General features: G+C 40.5%; 1 protein-coding gene across 6 annotated transcripts in view; it reads left to right on the top strand.

Annotated features, from left to right (window-relative positions):
* LOC129246841 (protein cappuccino) overlaps nucleotides 1–16,558 on the top strand; it is a 173,226-nt gene that overhangs the window by 65,878 nt on the left and 90,790 nt on the right. For all 6 annotated transcript variants that reach the window (XM_054885500.1, XM_054885499.1, XM_054885498.1 and 3 more), the window contains exon 2: nucleotides 4,965–5,322. In XM_054885500.1, the coding sequence (XP_054741475.1) occupies nucleotides 4,965–5,322 (358 nt within the window). The remainder of the gene's footprint in view (nucleotides 1–4,964; nucleotides 5,323–16,558) is intronic.

The following is a 16,558-nucleotide window of genomic DNA, read 5'->3' as shown; positions in this document are numbered from 1 at the left end:
TACATTTCTTTGCAGGAGCCATCTAAAAATCTCATTCAAATTGTAAAATACATTTTGACTGTATACGCACCTCTATGGTTCGAAATCAAAACAAATTCGTCAATAGTTGACGGACCTAAACATATTTTAGAATGTATTAAAAAAAGAATGTATCTTCAGAAGTCCAGGCAGTAGTTCATAAGGTTATTCAAACAAATTCCTTTTTTGCCCATCCAGAAAACATTCTTCTCTCGATGGTGGTAGATGACAGAGAGCATGTCCGCGATCTTGCATTGAGGCGAGTTCTGAAAATAAAAGAAATCCCTTCAAAAGACAAAAATATTAGAAACTTTTTGGTTCCTAAACTGAACTTTGTAGCAAATGAATATTTTGAGTTAATTAATTGGTCTGAAATGAAACTTACCTGCCCTCCAATTTTAGACAGCCTTTCTTCTGAAGATATCTTGCAATTAATTTCTGATAAAGAAAAACCTAAATTAACCATAGATTTAACAAATATTCCATGCCATACGCAAGCTGTGGAGCGTTGCGTAAAACTAGTAACTCAAGTGTCCTCAAAAGTGTATGGGAACGAGAGACGTGATGGGTTTATAAGAGCAGCACTCACTTCTCGTACAGTTATGCCTCAATTTGACACTAAAGCAGACTTTGCCACTCCCGAATAAATAATTTTTCATCTTTGGTTGGTTGGTTGGGAAGGGAGTGGGTGGAACTCGTCGTACAGTCACCTTCACGCGGTGAGTTCTGAGTCGTCCAAAAAGGGCGGGCCAAGAGCTGTACAAAACTTCTTTAAGATAGTGTGGTCAGTGGGCGCGCTAAGAGGGGAATAATTTATTCTACTTATATACTCAAGAAGACTTATACAAAAATTAAAATAAAGAAACTAACCACCCGCAATTACGTAAATTTATACAAAAAATGACATTTTCCACTTCTTTTCAGGGGCTGTAGGGGCTTTGATAGAGCGGTAGGCGTTTTTCTTTTCAAACTATACCTGATGTTGTAATAGTCTACAAAAAATGAACTTTATCTAACATCATTTCCACCTCTTACAATTTTTCGAATATTTGTTCAATTTATTATAAAATTTGTAAATTTTAAATGCAATGCGCGAACGGAAGATATTAACCGATTTGAAATTTCTTTTTTTTCCTGAATTTGTATTGATATGTAGCAACTTTTCCCTGCTATTACGATATGATTTGAAAAAATTTACGTATTTCACTCCGGTCTATTGTCCAACCCCCCACAAATCTAGTCTAATCTAAACCCTCGGGGCTTGTTGACGCTTACGAAACTCCGCTCGTCTTAGATCGTTATGTCACCATAGCTGAGTGTTCTTGTCAGTGAATACCATTTCGTTGGCTTGAGGCTCGATGCCCACTCTGAACATTTTTCATAAAAACCATCTGCCGTTCGGAGCTTGAATTTTTTAAGCCTTGTGCACTTATATATGTAACTCAAGGAAAAATAGAAATATCTATATTGGTATTAACTTAGTATTAGTTAAGTTATTATATATCTATAAAATCGTTCAATAAAATTTCCGTTAGCAACAATAACCTTCTCGATCTGGGTCTGGAAACGACGTCCGAATCAACTGATTCGTATTCATATTGACCGTAACGGCCTTCAGAGAAGAAATGCTGTAATGAGGGCGCTTGTTATTTTCACGCTCAACTACGTTCCACACGTAGCAATCCAGGGGATTAAGGTGTGGGCTCTTAGGCGGCCATAAGTTCGATGTTAAGTGATCATGGAAATTTTCAGCCATCCAATCTTGTGTCGCCATCGCTTTGTGTGAAGGAGCAGAGTCTTGCTGAAAGATGTATGAGCTGTCACCGCGTATACTATGAATTCAATCACTACAGTCTCTAGAACCTTTCCGAAGTAATGCAGAAAATAGTCCCAGAAGGAGAGGAGGAATTGTTTTAGTGGCTACACTACTCAGTGCAGTTGTCGCTGTAAGTGCGAAGGCATTTTGAACTCGACCTCACCCATCAAACAAAAACAAATCTCTAGAACCTCTATTTATGCAGAAGTGCGGTGGCATGGCATGTCCTTTGTTGCTCACAACGCGTAAAACCATAGCTGTGGCCGGAAACTTCGTGTGCATGACAACAGGAACCTCTTTAGGATTGGATCTTAGCCGACAGTCATTTCTGCGGTTTGTCTTTTGGTCTTTATCAAAATGTTTTTGACACAAAAAACCACGACATCTCGGCGCTTCAGTGCGTTTAATTTTGTTTAGATAGGGTTTTGATCGGTTAACTCGCTGTTCTCGTGTTTGCTCTAACACAAACTATCTTCTGCACATAATGTAGGACTTAGGCCGGAAATCTTCGTGGACAAATCGACGAATGAAATTCTCAGTAATATTAAGTTCCCCCGCAAGGGCCCTCGTTGATTTCGAAGGGTCCCCGTCAATGATTTTTTAAACTTGTTGAGTAAATTCTACAGATTGGTACTGGTACGGCAATGTTATGAGAAGACCAGAGGGCCAGGCAGTGCGGCAAGTGTTGCAGATTGAGGAGTTAAAAAGAGGACCAGGCAGACCACCAAAAACATGGAAAAATACTTTAAAAAACGACAGGTGATGCAAAGGCACATATATTCATGTGCTCAACTATCCTGTATAAATTGTGATACTTGGATAAAACATTGTTTTATCGATTTCTTGATTATTTTCCTATAGCTTCTGTTGAAAAAGGACCTCGCGTTGTGGAAAAAAACATTTTTGGGTTGGGGCAACTCTTAGTTGTTTTCTGTCATTCGGGACATACTGGGTTTGAGGATTTGGCGCTTTCAGATCCTTCTGTGACAAATGTATTTTTGTGGGCGGATTACGATTATGGGGTCGAAATTGCCCATCACCTCATCGCTCTGAGGAAGATGAGGCAGGTATGGGTGTTTGTCAGGTGTTAGAGAAAAGAAGGGTAGAAACACGCTTTCTCTCTCTCTCTCTCTCTTCCTCTTTCCCTTTCTCTCTCTCTCTTTCTTTCTCTCTCTCTCTCTTTCTCTCTCTCTCTCTTGCCAACAAGTGCTACTGTGGACTAGTTTAGATATGTGGGGGGTTGGACAAGTCCAAGCACTCAGTCAGGAGACCATTGTACTACAACCGGATAGATTTCAGTAGAAAAAATAGTGATAGGAAAGATAAAAAGTGGGTGGTAAGACGGATAAATTAGATTGAGGTCACTCCTCCACAAATCTCTTGGATTCATTGATGACTCTTAAGAGATCCGGAAGAGCAAGAGTATTAACTCTGTCCATACTCAATGTATCGCTACCCAATATCCTAAGTCTGATTCTGGAAAATGCAGGACAGCTACAGAGAAAATGCTCTGCAGTGTCGTCATTCTCAAGACAGGATAGGCATATCGGGCAGTCTACGACCTCCATGGCAGACGTTGTGCCCTGTGATTACACTCACCAGTACTCTCAGGTGCTTTCTGCTCAGTTTTAGAAGAGAGGTCGCTATTTTCCTGTTCAGAGTTCAGGGTCTAGTGACATACTTGCAGAGCCTTCATTAGCCAATTTATCAGATAACTCATTCCCTGTAATACCACAATGTCCAGGCACCCAAATAACTCTGGATGTAAAGTCCTCTCTCGACGAACAAAACGTAGTATTTTATAAGGCTCTCATCATGCCCGCTCTAACGTATGGCGCAGAAGTTTGGACGATGACAACATCCGATGAGGTGTCACTTGGATTGTTTGAGAGAAATAATCTGCGAAGATTTTATGGTCCTTTACATCTTAGCGATGACGAGTATCGCAGGCGATGAAACGATGAGCCTTTTGAGCTTTGCGACGCCTTAGACATAGCGCAGCGACCCAGCGTAGCCATCGGCTCTCAGCGGTTACGTTAGCTGGGTCATGTCGTCCGGCTCTGAAAGTATTTGATGCGGTACCAGCTGGTGTTAGCAGAGGAGAAGGAAAGTCCTTGAGCAGATCAGGTGGAGAAGGACTTAGCTTTACTTGTGTGTCCACTTGGCGCCGGTTAGCATGGGAAGGAAACAACTGGCCCACTTTTCTAAACTTGCAAAAATCGCTTAAGCGATAATCGCGTTAATCAAGAAAAAGAAGAAGAAAACTAACCTTTGGGTCAGAATGACTCATCAAGTTTTATATTTTTTAAATCTAAATATTAAAGTAGTAGTCTGGCCAAATACTCATTTTTTTATAGATATTTTTTAGAAATTTTTTTATGAAAATAAAATGCGATCATTTTGATTTTATAGTATGTTATTATTGACATCAAGTAGTACCTATACAAAAACATTTTTTTTTTTTTTGGCGTATTTTTTGTACCAGTGTGGAACCAAAGTAAGCCTCATGGGTGGCTTGTCAACAGGATTTTGGCCCTTCACGAAAAAGTTAAACTGATTTTTATTCTGTAGGCTTGTCATTCTGGCAGCTGCTGCAATGGGAAATTTTTTTGAAAAATAATAAAATGGCGGACTTTTAAAAATACCTTTTTACTAAAATTAGATTTGTATCAGAAAAAACCAAAGTCACCTTTTAACGGTCATTGTTTGATTAAAAAAATAAAATCCAACTTTTAGCAGTAATTTTTTTTTCAAATCAAACAAAATAAGTGCAAAAGCAAAAACAACTCTTTTCTCGAAACTTTTACCAAAATTCCGCAGTTATGAGTTTGAAAATATATACAAAAATTCCTAATTGAAGCAATAAAATAAAATATTTACACTCTAAGACTTAAATTATCTGCTCAAAATCAGGTATTTCGAACTTATTTTATGAGCTGAGCCAATGCGAGCAATACGCGAATTAAAATACATAAGAATCTTTCATTAAACAATAACGCATTTACGAAACTCCTTCCGATATCACTTAACTTCGAACTTAAGTAGAAAATTAATGCGATTAAGCAATGTTGTAATTGACTTAAATTCTTTTTGATTTTCTTCTCTTCCAATTGCACGCACAAAATTGTAGACTCGCTCAAGCGCAACATCTCCACCAGCCAAGAGAATGGGTAATACGCAAACAAACCACACCACAACACACGACCCTCAAACGCCAACTAATGGCGCAGGTGGTGGTGGTGGTGGAGGGAGTGGTACGTTGAAAAGTCGGCGCGGCAGTCGAGTGAAAGTTTTTGCACGTTTCGGCCAAAGGAAACAATCGCAGCTGTCTGTGTTGCCGCCAACGTGCGCGTCCGCGTCAAAGGAGGCCATCATTGCCACACCCACTTCGACTTCCGCTTACGATGATTCGATCGAGGAGGAACTATTGCTACGCCAAAGTCATGCGGCTGTGATAAGGCAGTTGGAAGATGAACAAATGGATTTCCGTAAGTTTGTGGTTTCATTCCATTTTTTTGATTTTATTTTTCAGTTTATTTTCGATTTTGTTTCTTGTTGTTGGTGTACATATTAAAAAGTTCCTCCTTTAATCCTCCTACTCAGAATATAAAATACCACTACTACTTTTACTAAACTACACAGATATTACAGTTACATTGTTGTTCTTGTTCCCTTAGTTGTTACTGCTTGTTACGTTTGTTGTTTCTGTACTTGCCTAGAATTTGGAAATCCTATTAATATATCGAGATGTGTATTTTGAATTAAAAGGAATTAAAACTTGTAGCACTTAATATTTACTGAATTTGGCAGTTTGCTGATTTACTGGAAATTCTTTTTATAATTGCTATTTATTGTTCATTCTTCTTTTTTCATCATTTGCTGCTAACTTTTGTGCTACTTTTCTAGATCCTTTGATTGCCTTTTGAAAAGTTGAAAGCTTATTTAATTTATTTTCAACTTTTTTGCCAATTTCCCATTCCCCAAAAATTTTGTGGTTTCCGCGTAGTGAAGAAATAAACTGAAATTGGCCAAACATTTCGATTTGATAGATTTTCATATCTTCGATTTTATATCAGAATTATGTGGGGTAAAAGGTTTAGTTAATAATTAATTAGAAACTTTCATTAAACTTTTCCTCTTTTTTTTTGTTTGCATGGATTAATTGGGTACTTTGAGCCTATAGTTGCTTAGACGCTTACCCAAGCCAGTCTGTACTTTCCAGAAGCTCTCTGACTTCCACAGTACACAGACCTTCCAACTCACTAAAAAAAACGTCTATCTTAAATAGTAAATATACGTCTAGATAGGAGCAATGCAATGTCACAGGAAGTGCGAGATTGTCTCTTCCTCTTCCTTATTCATACAGCTTCTGCAGAAGTCATGTGTTTGCATGATCATCTGGCCGTGTCTGCCTTAATAGGCAGTGCTCCGTTGTAACAGAAATCAGAGTGGAAAAACTATGCTTATTTTGACTTAGCAGAGAATCTGTGCGTTAAGTATCGAAAGTCGGTCACAATTGTCGAGCGATTCTAGAAGTGGTTTCATTACGCCATATTTTGTTCGCTGCTCTTACAATTTTCTCAAGGAGAAGTAGCCTACGAGTCTGTAAGGATATGCCTATGTCGTTGTGTGTGCACTCATCAGTTCCCTTGGTGTCAAGTCTCGCTAGGGCATCGGCCCTTCAGTTACCCTCAATATCATAATGCCCAGGAATCCATGCTACCTTTAAGTGAAGTGACCCAGACATCTCGTTAAGAGATGTGCGGCATTTCATGGCTACCTTGAAGATTGTTGATTACCTTATGAGGGATTTTATCGCCGGCTGGCTATCAATGAAAATGGAGATATCATCTCCAGGTAACACATCACACTGTACGAATGTCAAGGCTTTTATAGGCAATAAAGAAAGACACAATAGTAGTCGGGAAGCCGAAAACCAAAGGAGATCCGCAGATGTTCGGAAGCTAACCTCTTCGGAGATGCTTCACCTCTTACAGGCCATTGAAAATGATGTGGAAGTATGATTTCTTGCAAACTCGACTGCCTTCTCTTTAACTGGTATGTTACTGTATTACTGGATCTATACCACATGAAAAACGAAGTGCCAACAAGATTAGGAAGCAGTTCAGTTTCTGTGTCTAAAGTTTCTTGTTTTATCGCTAACTCGGTTAGAAAACCCCAACAAAGCTAAGGTAAGCGGAATAGCATTGGTATTCCAAGAGGCTTTCGCCTCCGCCAACTTAGTTCTTTAGCTTGGAACCATTCATGTGTAACCGTATGGAGCTATTGGGTTTGACAGTTTCTTAGCACTTCTTGCCTTAGAGTAGGATGTTTACTATTTCTTGAAGACTATTTCTTCATTGTAGCAGTAAACGTTGTTCGCTGATGAAAACTATTGCCATTCTCTATACCTTTTGTAGCATGAGAGTGGTTGTCTTTTTCTTAGAATGACCGTATTGGGATACGGGCCTGGCCACTTCAGCGTAAATAAAGTACTTCAATGCCGCCCGTAACGTCATTCTGCACTTACTTTCCGTTGATCTTCAAATTCAACCCATTGCCGCTCAAAGTGCTATTAGGTTGAAGGAGGTTGGCCTCTGGAGGTAATTTCCTGTAGGACATGGTAGCATTTTGAGAAAGATTTTTCCTTCCTTCTCTGCACTTCGTACAGATCTCTCCATACCCAAACTGAGCGTTGAGGGTTGTGCTAAAGCTATCTTTCCAAGGATACTGAATTGGAAGGAGGGAAGAGTCTGCACGGATATACGTACCTATATTTTCACCGACGAATCCAAAATGGAAGCTGAAGTTCGAGCGGAGGTTTTCTCTAAATCAGTCAATATTTCAGTATCCTTTAAACTTCCGAGTCTTCTTTAAACTGCCTAGTCGTTTTTTTTTTCAAGCAGAAGTCTTCGCGATCACGCAGCCATACAGAATGCTTACAGATCGCTGTTGGGAGGGAAACTTAAATATCTTTTCCGATAGTCAGGCTGCGTTCAAGGCTCTGCCGTCGCCATAATGCAGCTCGCTTCTGATGAACTCCTCTAGGAGGGAACCCATTTTTCTTATCTGGGTTCCAGATCATAGGAACGAAGAGAGAAATTAAATTGCCGATGAGCCTGTCAAGAAGGGGTTGACAGAACCGACGTCAGTCAGACCACTTAAAGAGCTGAAATTTCCAAACTCATAGTGGTGTTCCCCGGACATTGGTCGATCGGAAGTCATGCAGATGAAATTGGGCTTCCGTACGAACCACCATGCAGAAGCTGTGGGAATTCTGCCGAGAAAGAGACTGGTAAACACTTTCTTTGGAAATGACCAGGTTTGGCGGCTGAGCGCTTGAGGTTCTTCACTGTTCCCTTTTCTCTGCTCCACTACATCAACAACATGGATGGCTGTAGATGAGTTTTCTTCATTTAAGTTTTACAGTTTTTCGCAGTTAGTGATCTAAATTATGGTGTCAAAAAGGCACTCTAGTGCTACTTGTAGTGCACACTTGGCAAGAGTACCCATCTAAGCTACCTACCTAAGACAATCCGGGAGTAGAGAATGCAGACAAGTGTTGAGTTGCCATATGCCTTACACAGCCAAACGACATGGTTCCCAAGTGCTCTGGAGTTCCACTAAATGACGGAGAGTTACATGATAAGAAACTTATCAGGTTGATATCACAAGGGCTAGGTTGAGTTCGACGAGTTCAAAGGGAGGATCACAAGAGCCTAATCTGACTAACTGATTGGGCATTTGTATGCGTAATGAAATACAGTTCTTTCGCTTTCGAGATATATGTCGCACGAAGACATGTCTCCAACTCCCGCTTTTGAAAAGTTGCTAGTTAAGTGAAATAACTACTTACGTTCCTCGTAAATAAGACAAGCTCCGTTCTGAGAGGATTCACCGATAGGCCGCATTCTGCAGCGTAACTAGCAACTGCGCGCTGTTGGCACTGCATCAAATCATACGGAGTACCTACAAACTTTCTTCTAGTAATTAGTGGCACGATATTCGCGCAAGCAATCACCCTGTGGTCCCTTCACACCAGCTCTTTCAGCAAATAGTTGACAATGACAACCCAGAGAAATGGTGAGAGAACACCGCCTTGCGGAGTAGCCCTGCCAGTGAATGGAGGCGCCGCCTGCTGCGGCCATTCTAATCTGGTAAGGTCGGCTTCGACCCCTAGTTTATCAAGAAACATCATCTAAGGTGCCGTCACATCAGTGGTATGTGGGGCATGCTCCCTTTAACCCTATAACATTCACATTTCTCCCCTCTCGGCTAATTCCACCCTGAGACTGCTAAAAGCATTTCATCAAATTGGAGCCGTGGTTATGCCTTTTAGACACACTAGGTACCTGCGACCACGTTCCTCTCCTAATAGCTTATTGGAGTTATATGCTATCGATAGCCTCCATTGTTTTGTGACCAATGTGCATCGCCAAACTGCTGGACCTCGACTAGGCGTGTGTTTGAGTTCGTCTATTCGTGAAAACAGTCCAGAGACTTAGTGATTGCCTAAGCTAACCTAGTGAGTGCCTCCGAGGGGATGTTATAAAAGTGTCCTCACGTCGAAGAAGGCACCCACTGCAAACTCTTTCTGATGTAGGGACTCCTCTATATCTTTAACAATTATATGCAGCGCATATTTTACCGATATACCTGGGTGTGCGACAAACGTATCCAAAGAATTTCATTTCTTAGGTGAAAGTCAATGAGTCTCTCTAGGGTTTTTAGCAAGAAGGATGAAAGGCTGCACGACCTGATTGGTCTCCATAGGGGAGGCATGTAAGCTCCTGTTTGCGGTGGATATGCAGACAAACCTCACGGCTCTCCAGAATCTTGGTATATAGTCACTGGATATGCAGCTCGCATAGGTAAGGATCAACCAACGGCATGACGCTTCCGCAGATTTCGGCAATTGGGCAGATATTTTGCCATCGGGACCAGGCATATTGCGGCATTAAATATTTCCCAGACACTTTTGAGGAGGCGTGTCTCATTGGGCGCGCTGAACAAGTACCCTTAGAAACCAATTGCTCTACTTGTAACATGTTTTTTTCATGTTCACTCCTCTCGGAAGCATAGGGCCTCGACAAGACTCTTCCATCATATACGATTCTGTGCTGTTCTTTTTGCACCGTCCCATATGATGTCGGCATCTGCTAGATCGCGCAACATCGACCCTCTCCAAGTGTTTTTTGGTCGACCGCGATCTCTGCTCCCTTGCGGATTCCAGTCCAGTGCCATTCTCTTGATGCTATCTGGCGTCAGCCATCTACCATGGCTGTAGAAGGTCTTCTCTTCCCAAATATTTTTCTTTGCACAGGTAATGGTCCACATTATGGTATCAAAACGGCACGTAATTGCTACTTGAACTCTTACTCTTGTCATTTTACCTACCTATCCGTCGCCACTTTCTGCATTTGGTTTGCCGAAGGATGGGTTCCTCATTCGTTAATCTCCGCAGTGCGTCGTTACTGGTGGTGTTGGCCAGAATATTCTGCAGATGGTGCGAAGGCATTTGTTGACGAAAGATTGTAGCCTCTGTTTGATGGTGTTAGACACCAGCCATGTTTCGCTTCCGTACAACAATACGGGCTTTACGCATGAGCCGAATACATATCCAGAAATACATAACGTAAGTCAGAGGTTCATCTTTTGTTCAATATCAGTTCCTATATTTAAGGGGGGAGCCTGCTTTAGAGGCGTCAAAAAATCGATTTTTTCGTGGATTTTTTTGGGAAGGAAAGAATTAATCGATTGAAACGAATTTTTCAGATTTTAATGTTATATATATTATTTCAACAGTCTTTTCAAATTTTTTCATTGAAATATATGTCATATTATGCCTGGTACAAGCATTTTGCCGAGGCGCCTCGAGTGTGCATGTGTCGTGCGGCGGGAAAGATGCAGGTCGCAATTTCCATCTGAAACCAAAAATCCAAAAAAAAATTTATTTAAGTATAGTATAGCTTCTAGTTAAACCAAGAGAATTACACAAAAAGTGAGAAATTCAACAATTTTTTGCTAATTAAAAAAAAAATTCATTTTTTTGGAAAAACCAATTCACTTTAGATTGTTTAAAAAGTGGGTTTTATTCATAACTTTCTTAAGGTTTTCTGGGTTCAACTAGAAGAGAATTTAATTCCGAATACAATCAATGTTATCTTGTTTCGATAGGAAATTTAACTTTTTCCCTATCTTTCCCGCCAATTAGGAAAAATTGTAAAAATAAAAAACCGAGAAATCGCGCGTCAACGTTTTTATATAATATATAAAAAATCGTAATTTTGTTGAACTTACGGCAATAATATGCTAATCAGCGATTACTGGTCCATAGAATTGCCCTTCAGTCACTTCAAAAAACTGGTTTTCGCCCTGACGTTCGAGTTTGCGGGCTGTTCTGGCCTCCTTACTTGACAATGAATCGCGCCTGTTTTGTCGAGTAACGCGCTCCTTGTCGACTTCCTTGGCGAAATTGTTGCATTACTGTCCAATTTTTAAATCAAGTAACTGCATGGTTTTTAATACTGCACTGTAGCCTTCATTGAATATTCCTCCAGCGATGTGAGCAGCAATATCGATGATTTTAAAGCCTGAGTTAAGGTGTTTCGTTGCGATACGCCGCACAGTGGAATTGAGCGACTCGTTCGCATTTTGTGTGTGTCCACTTAAACACCACGTTAGCAGATCGTCCTTAGATAATTCCTCGTACACAGGACGAATGTGCTTCTCGACATGTTCGTCAATTAGACGTGGTGGATGTTTAAAAGCAGCCAGGGTGTTTGTCGCTTCAGCTTTACGCCACTCACACCAGCTTTCGACGCCTTTTGGGCATTTGTCGTGGCGATATAATTTATCTGTAGAGCAATAATGATGTCAGGTACAATACATGCAATAGATCGAGGGGCGGAGCGCGGGCACTTCGAGCGATCCGGCCGTTCGTATACCTGCTCGACGCTTGCTCACAATTTCTTCTGTAACTCCGAAAATATTTTGAATTTGATTCTGAAATTTTGAGGACACATTCTTGCATAGTTTAGGAAGACATTTATGAAAAAAACAAAAATCGATTTTTTGAAGCCTCTAAAGCAGGCTCCCCACTTAATGTAATGAAATTAGGTACTAATTAAAAAACTGCAATCAAATTTTCTTACCACCTCTTCTTATTTTAACGAAAACTTCTTTTTCTCATTAACAAAAAAAATTATTCAACGACCATCTTTAGAGTCGGTCCAATAAGCTCTGAACACTTCCCATCATCAGTCTCCCAGCACGCACAAGCACATCCGCCTTATGCGCTCTCAAGCGGGCTTTGATCTTTTCTAGTGCATTTATTATATCTAAACTTCATTAAATATTTATTTCTTATATGAAAAGATATTCAAATAGGGAGGCATCATTTCTCATACAGCTCACGCGTCTCATTTCCGCATAAAATCCGTTACTCAATCGTGTTTATGTCATTTATAATTCCACAAATATGGTTGAACAAATTCTATAAAGACTAAAACAAACGTACACATGTATGTATGCATGTATGGGTGCAAGCACTTATGTATAAATATACTAAATATGTACAGCATCAAATCCGAGTTCTATTCACCATCAACAAAGGTGTTGCTGCTGCGCAGTACCCCACAAACTCCTGCTTTTGAATTTACATTCTTTTGAAGCAGAATTAATATGCATAAAACTATATTTCGAAAGACATTTGCACATTCGCACATACATGCACGTGCATACATACATACATACATACATATATCTATCTCCGTACAGCACAGCGAAATTCATAATTCATAAGCAATACGATGAATAAAATTGAATATTTTTTAAGCCTTTCACAGGGCGCAAGATGTGTACTTTTAGGCGTTCGTGCATGCAACCAAAGTCACCACAAACCGAACAGTTACATACATATGTGCATGTGTACAGGGTGACCCATGTAGTGCTTTTTTTTCAATCATAAATGACTTTGACAGTGACTACTCGTTACCGCTGGAAATCTTGACAGAAAACCTCAGAAAGTATCAACTTCTCCGCGGAACGAAATGAATCGATTTTCGCTTCAAAACCAGTGGGGGAATATCACAAACTTAGCTCCAAAGTCAAGGTTGTGTGATTCAAATAGTGCGTTTATTGAAAATAAGTGTCTGCCTGTTGTACCTAAATTTCTGCAAAAAGTTCCTGCAAACTAAAGTTCGGCGCACAAGTGAAGAACACGCACGGCTCCCGACATCGTGTGGTGCGCACTAATGAGCATATAGCCGAGAGCGTGCGACTCAGTCCTGGAGCATCCAGCGCAACACCCCATCATTTCATGCACCAGACTGGTACGAATTTTGAACACAGACTTGGCATTAATATTCGCTTGCAAGATCCGAGGAGCAATTGAAGGCACACGACAATCCGGCTCGCAAGATCGCTTCTGAATTGGCACGTGAATGAATGAATGAAAATAATGTTTGCACTTCGGCACTTCTAGTCTTTTGTGCCCTCTGCTTATTACAATACCCCACCCAAGCTCAGTTCCCTTAATAAACTTGAGATAGAGCTGGATTAAGCTGAGCGTATATGTTTTCTTTCGGCCGCATCTGGCCGAGATATCTCAACCTTCTTCGCGCTATAGCGTCACATTCGGAAAGAAGGTGTGCTGGAGTCTCCGGGGATTGGCCGCAGAAACGACAGAAGTCAGTGGACCGTGAACAGGGCAGGGATATGCAGATGACTACGCAATCTGCAGTGACCTGTGAGAAAGCCTGAGATGATGCGCAGCTGATCCTTAGAGAGGGTTATGAGTTGGCTGAACCTCCTTTGCTTTTATTTGGTGCCAGCTCACATTTCTTAACCTTAGCTCTTCACTTCGAAGCATCTCCTTGATGATGTGTTGACCCCTAGCAAAGAAGAGCTCGAGTGCTATTAATAACTGGGCTGGTGCCACGAGTTTGGGATTTCGAGTAGCTCGAAATAGACAACGATTTTGCTCTAAAAATCATATTTTCCAATGAAGAGCATTTTCAACTCAAAAAACCTATGCTAACAAGGAAAACCGGCGCTCAATAGTCTAGAAACCAATGCATCCTCAGTGAGTGATAGTTTGGCGCGAATTTTGAAGCGGTGGCATCATTTTTCTTTGAATATGCGGCTGGAAACGCCATTTCGGTAAACGGTGAGCGCTACGAAGGCATGATCAGTAACTGTTTGTGTCCGGAAATTGAAGATATAGACTTGGACGATCTTTGGTTTCAGCACTTTGGCGCGACATGCCACGTAGCCCAGGTCTCACACCATCTCTTGTATGTCAAGTTCGGTAATCGTGTCATCAGCCGTCTCGGCGATGTAATTTGGCAATTGTGGGGCTGTGATTTCACATCGTTAGTCTTTTTTTATGGGATTATTTGAAGGAATGAAGTTATGCGAACGACTAATTGAGGATTCAGACCCTTGAGGCGAATATCGAATAAGCCATTTATGAGGTAGAGAAACCAGAAGTCCTCACTAAGGTATTGGCAAACTGAGCTAACAGGATGCGCTACTGCGAAACAAGTCGTTTGCTACTGTGAAGCAATGTTTGCTCTTTCGAATAATTCAATCAATAAATAATGGGTATTAAAGGTTTGCTCACTTGTGACGTTAGATTTCAGGCACTCCCTTACGAAAAGGTTGCATTTAAGAAGGTGAAGAACATTAAATCCTTTTCGGTAAAAATGTTAGTAAAAAAGTATTTCTTACTTTAGTTGTACTGTTAAAACTTTTGAATACTAGCTTAAATTTTTTAGCAATACTCAGAAAGCTGGTACTGTGCTTTGTTCCTCCTTCTCTTAACACTCCATCCACCCATGTGAAGGTCGGCTCATTGGAAACGAGGTCTGTCAATCCAAACTTTCTTATAATGAAGCCTGCAACGTCATCGTTCGCGTCGGGACTATTCAGTTATGCTGCCTGTTGTAACTCTTTGGGAAATGTTAGTATTTGCAAAACCTGAATTCTCTCAAACACTTCACAAGAAATAAAGTTTTTCAAATTCTCCATTAACGAATCGATCACGGATTGTCGTAGTTACTCTATCATGTTCTGATTTAAGCGGAATATCAGGATGTATTCCATGTCATGCTAGTCCTGGACATACAGATACAAACTCTTGGGCGTGTTATTGCTCGTAAGCAGATAATTTTGAAAATGGAATGTTTTTTCTACAAATTTTACTTTTCCTCCACTTCTGCGCAAAATTTCTAGGGCTAGCAACCCAGTGTCTTGCTAAGGGAGCCTATTTGCCAAGAGAGAGCGCGAAAGCTGCTTACTAAGCAAATCTTTTATTATTGAATCTCCTTTTATTATTGAATCCTGTTACATATCGAAAAAAAATTGATTTTTGTTAATTTTTTTCCAATTTTTAAAAAGAAACCACTATATGGACCACCCTGTATGTGCATAACCCATTCACAGCAAAGGCATAAGCCTTTCATTGACGACCAACTGCGCTTTACTTTGCTCACCTCTCCTCCACAGTCCAGCATACAGAGTTATCTAAACTTAACAGCCTCACCGATCCCTGCACCCACAAGTTGCACATCAACACCACTGCGGCTTACGCAACAAATCTGGCAGCATTTGGTTGAAATACGCGAACGCTTGATGACATGTATTGCAACACTCATTCACTGTGGCATGCACACATTCGCAGCGCTTGCCATTTGATAACGCCTGGGCGTTGCTCGTCACGCGGCCAAAAGTCAGAATTCGAAATCAAATTTCGTACGCTTCAAATATTTTTACTCAATTTTTCCATAGATTCCCAATTTTTTTTTTATATTTTTTTCATCACTTTTATGTGAATGCATAGAGACATGTACGAGTATGTAGGTGTATGTATATGACTGCCCACTGGCAATGCGCTGCTATTTCACTCGAGCTTAATTCTTTGCTGCGGTGATGCGGTGATGTGAACGAGTTGAGAGGTGCGTTGCGCTCTGGGGAGTTTTGTTACTGAAACGTGGTCAATTAAGTTTGCAACGTAATATTCCACCTAGCGCATGCGGTGCGGTGTATGTTTGTATGCATAAGTATGTGTGTGTGTGCGCGTACATATAATTGAATATACATTTACGGGTTAGTATATCGTTCTTAGAACTCAACGTAACTACCGAATTATGTCGTTGCATTGCCACGCTCACCAGCAGTGCATCACAAATCCCAAAAACACGCACACTTGCACACCTACACGGATACTTTCTCACATATATGTACATACTCGCACCCACGAATGCCGATTAATGCTTGTTTCGCTCATTGACAACTCTCAAATGGCGCTGTAGGCGCTTTGGTATATGCGCGTTTTGAAAATAAAGTCTGCGAAATGCGATTTAACATGGCAAAATACCAAAATTCTTCATATTCAAATATCCAGTTATGAGAACGAAAAGCCTTTCGGGTAATTTGGGAAGAGATAGATGGCTTTTTTCGAATTAAAAACTTAGGGATGAAGATAAGCGAAGTTGTATTTTGAATAGCCGAATTTCAAATTGCAGCTGATTTGAGATGAAATGAAATTGCCAAAAAGCTGCGGAATACAAATAATTGAATTTTTAATATTTGAGAAAAATAAATTTGTGGCATCATCATCGGTTCCTGTTACTCCCACTGGAGCATAGGGCTTCAGTAAAACACCTCCATCAGATGCTATTTTTTGCAAGGAGCTTGCTTTCGATCCAAGTTTTTCCTGAC

The sequence above is a fragment of the Anastrepha obliqua genome, chromosome 5 (genome assembly GCF_027943255.1).
Source record: "Anastrepha obliqua isolate idAnaObli1 chromosome 5, idAnaObli1_1.0, whole genome shotgun sequence".
Lineage (NCBI taxonomy): Eukaryota > Metazoa > Arthropoda > Insecta > Diptera > Tephritidae > Anastrepha > Anastrepha obliqua.
The sequence above is the reverse complement of the archived record's forward strand: the minus strand, read 5'-3'. Positions and strand labels throughout refer to the sequence as shown.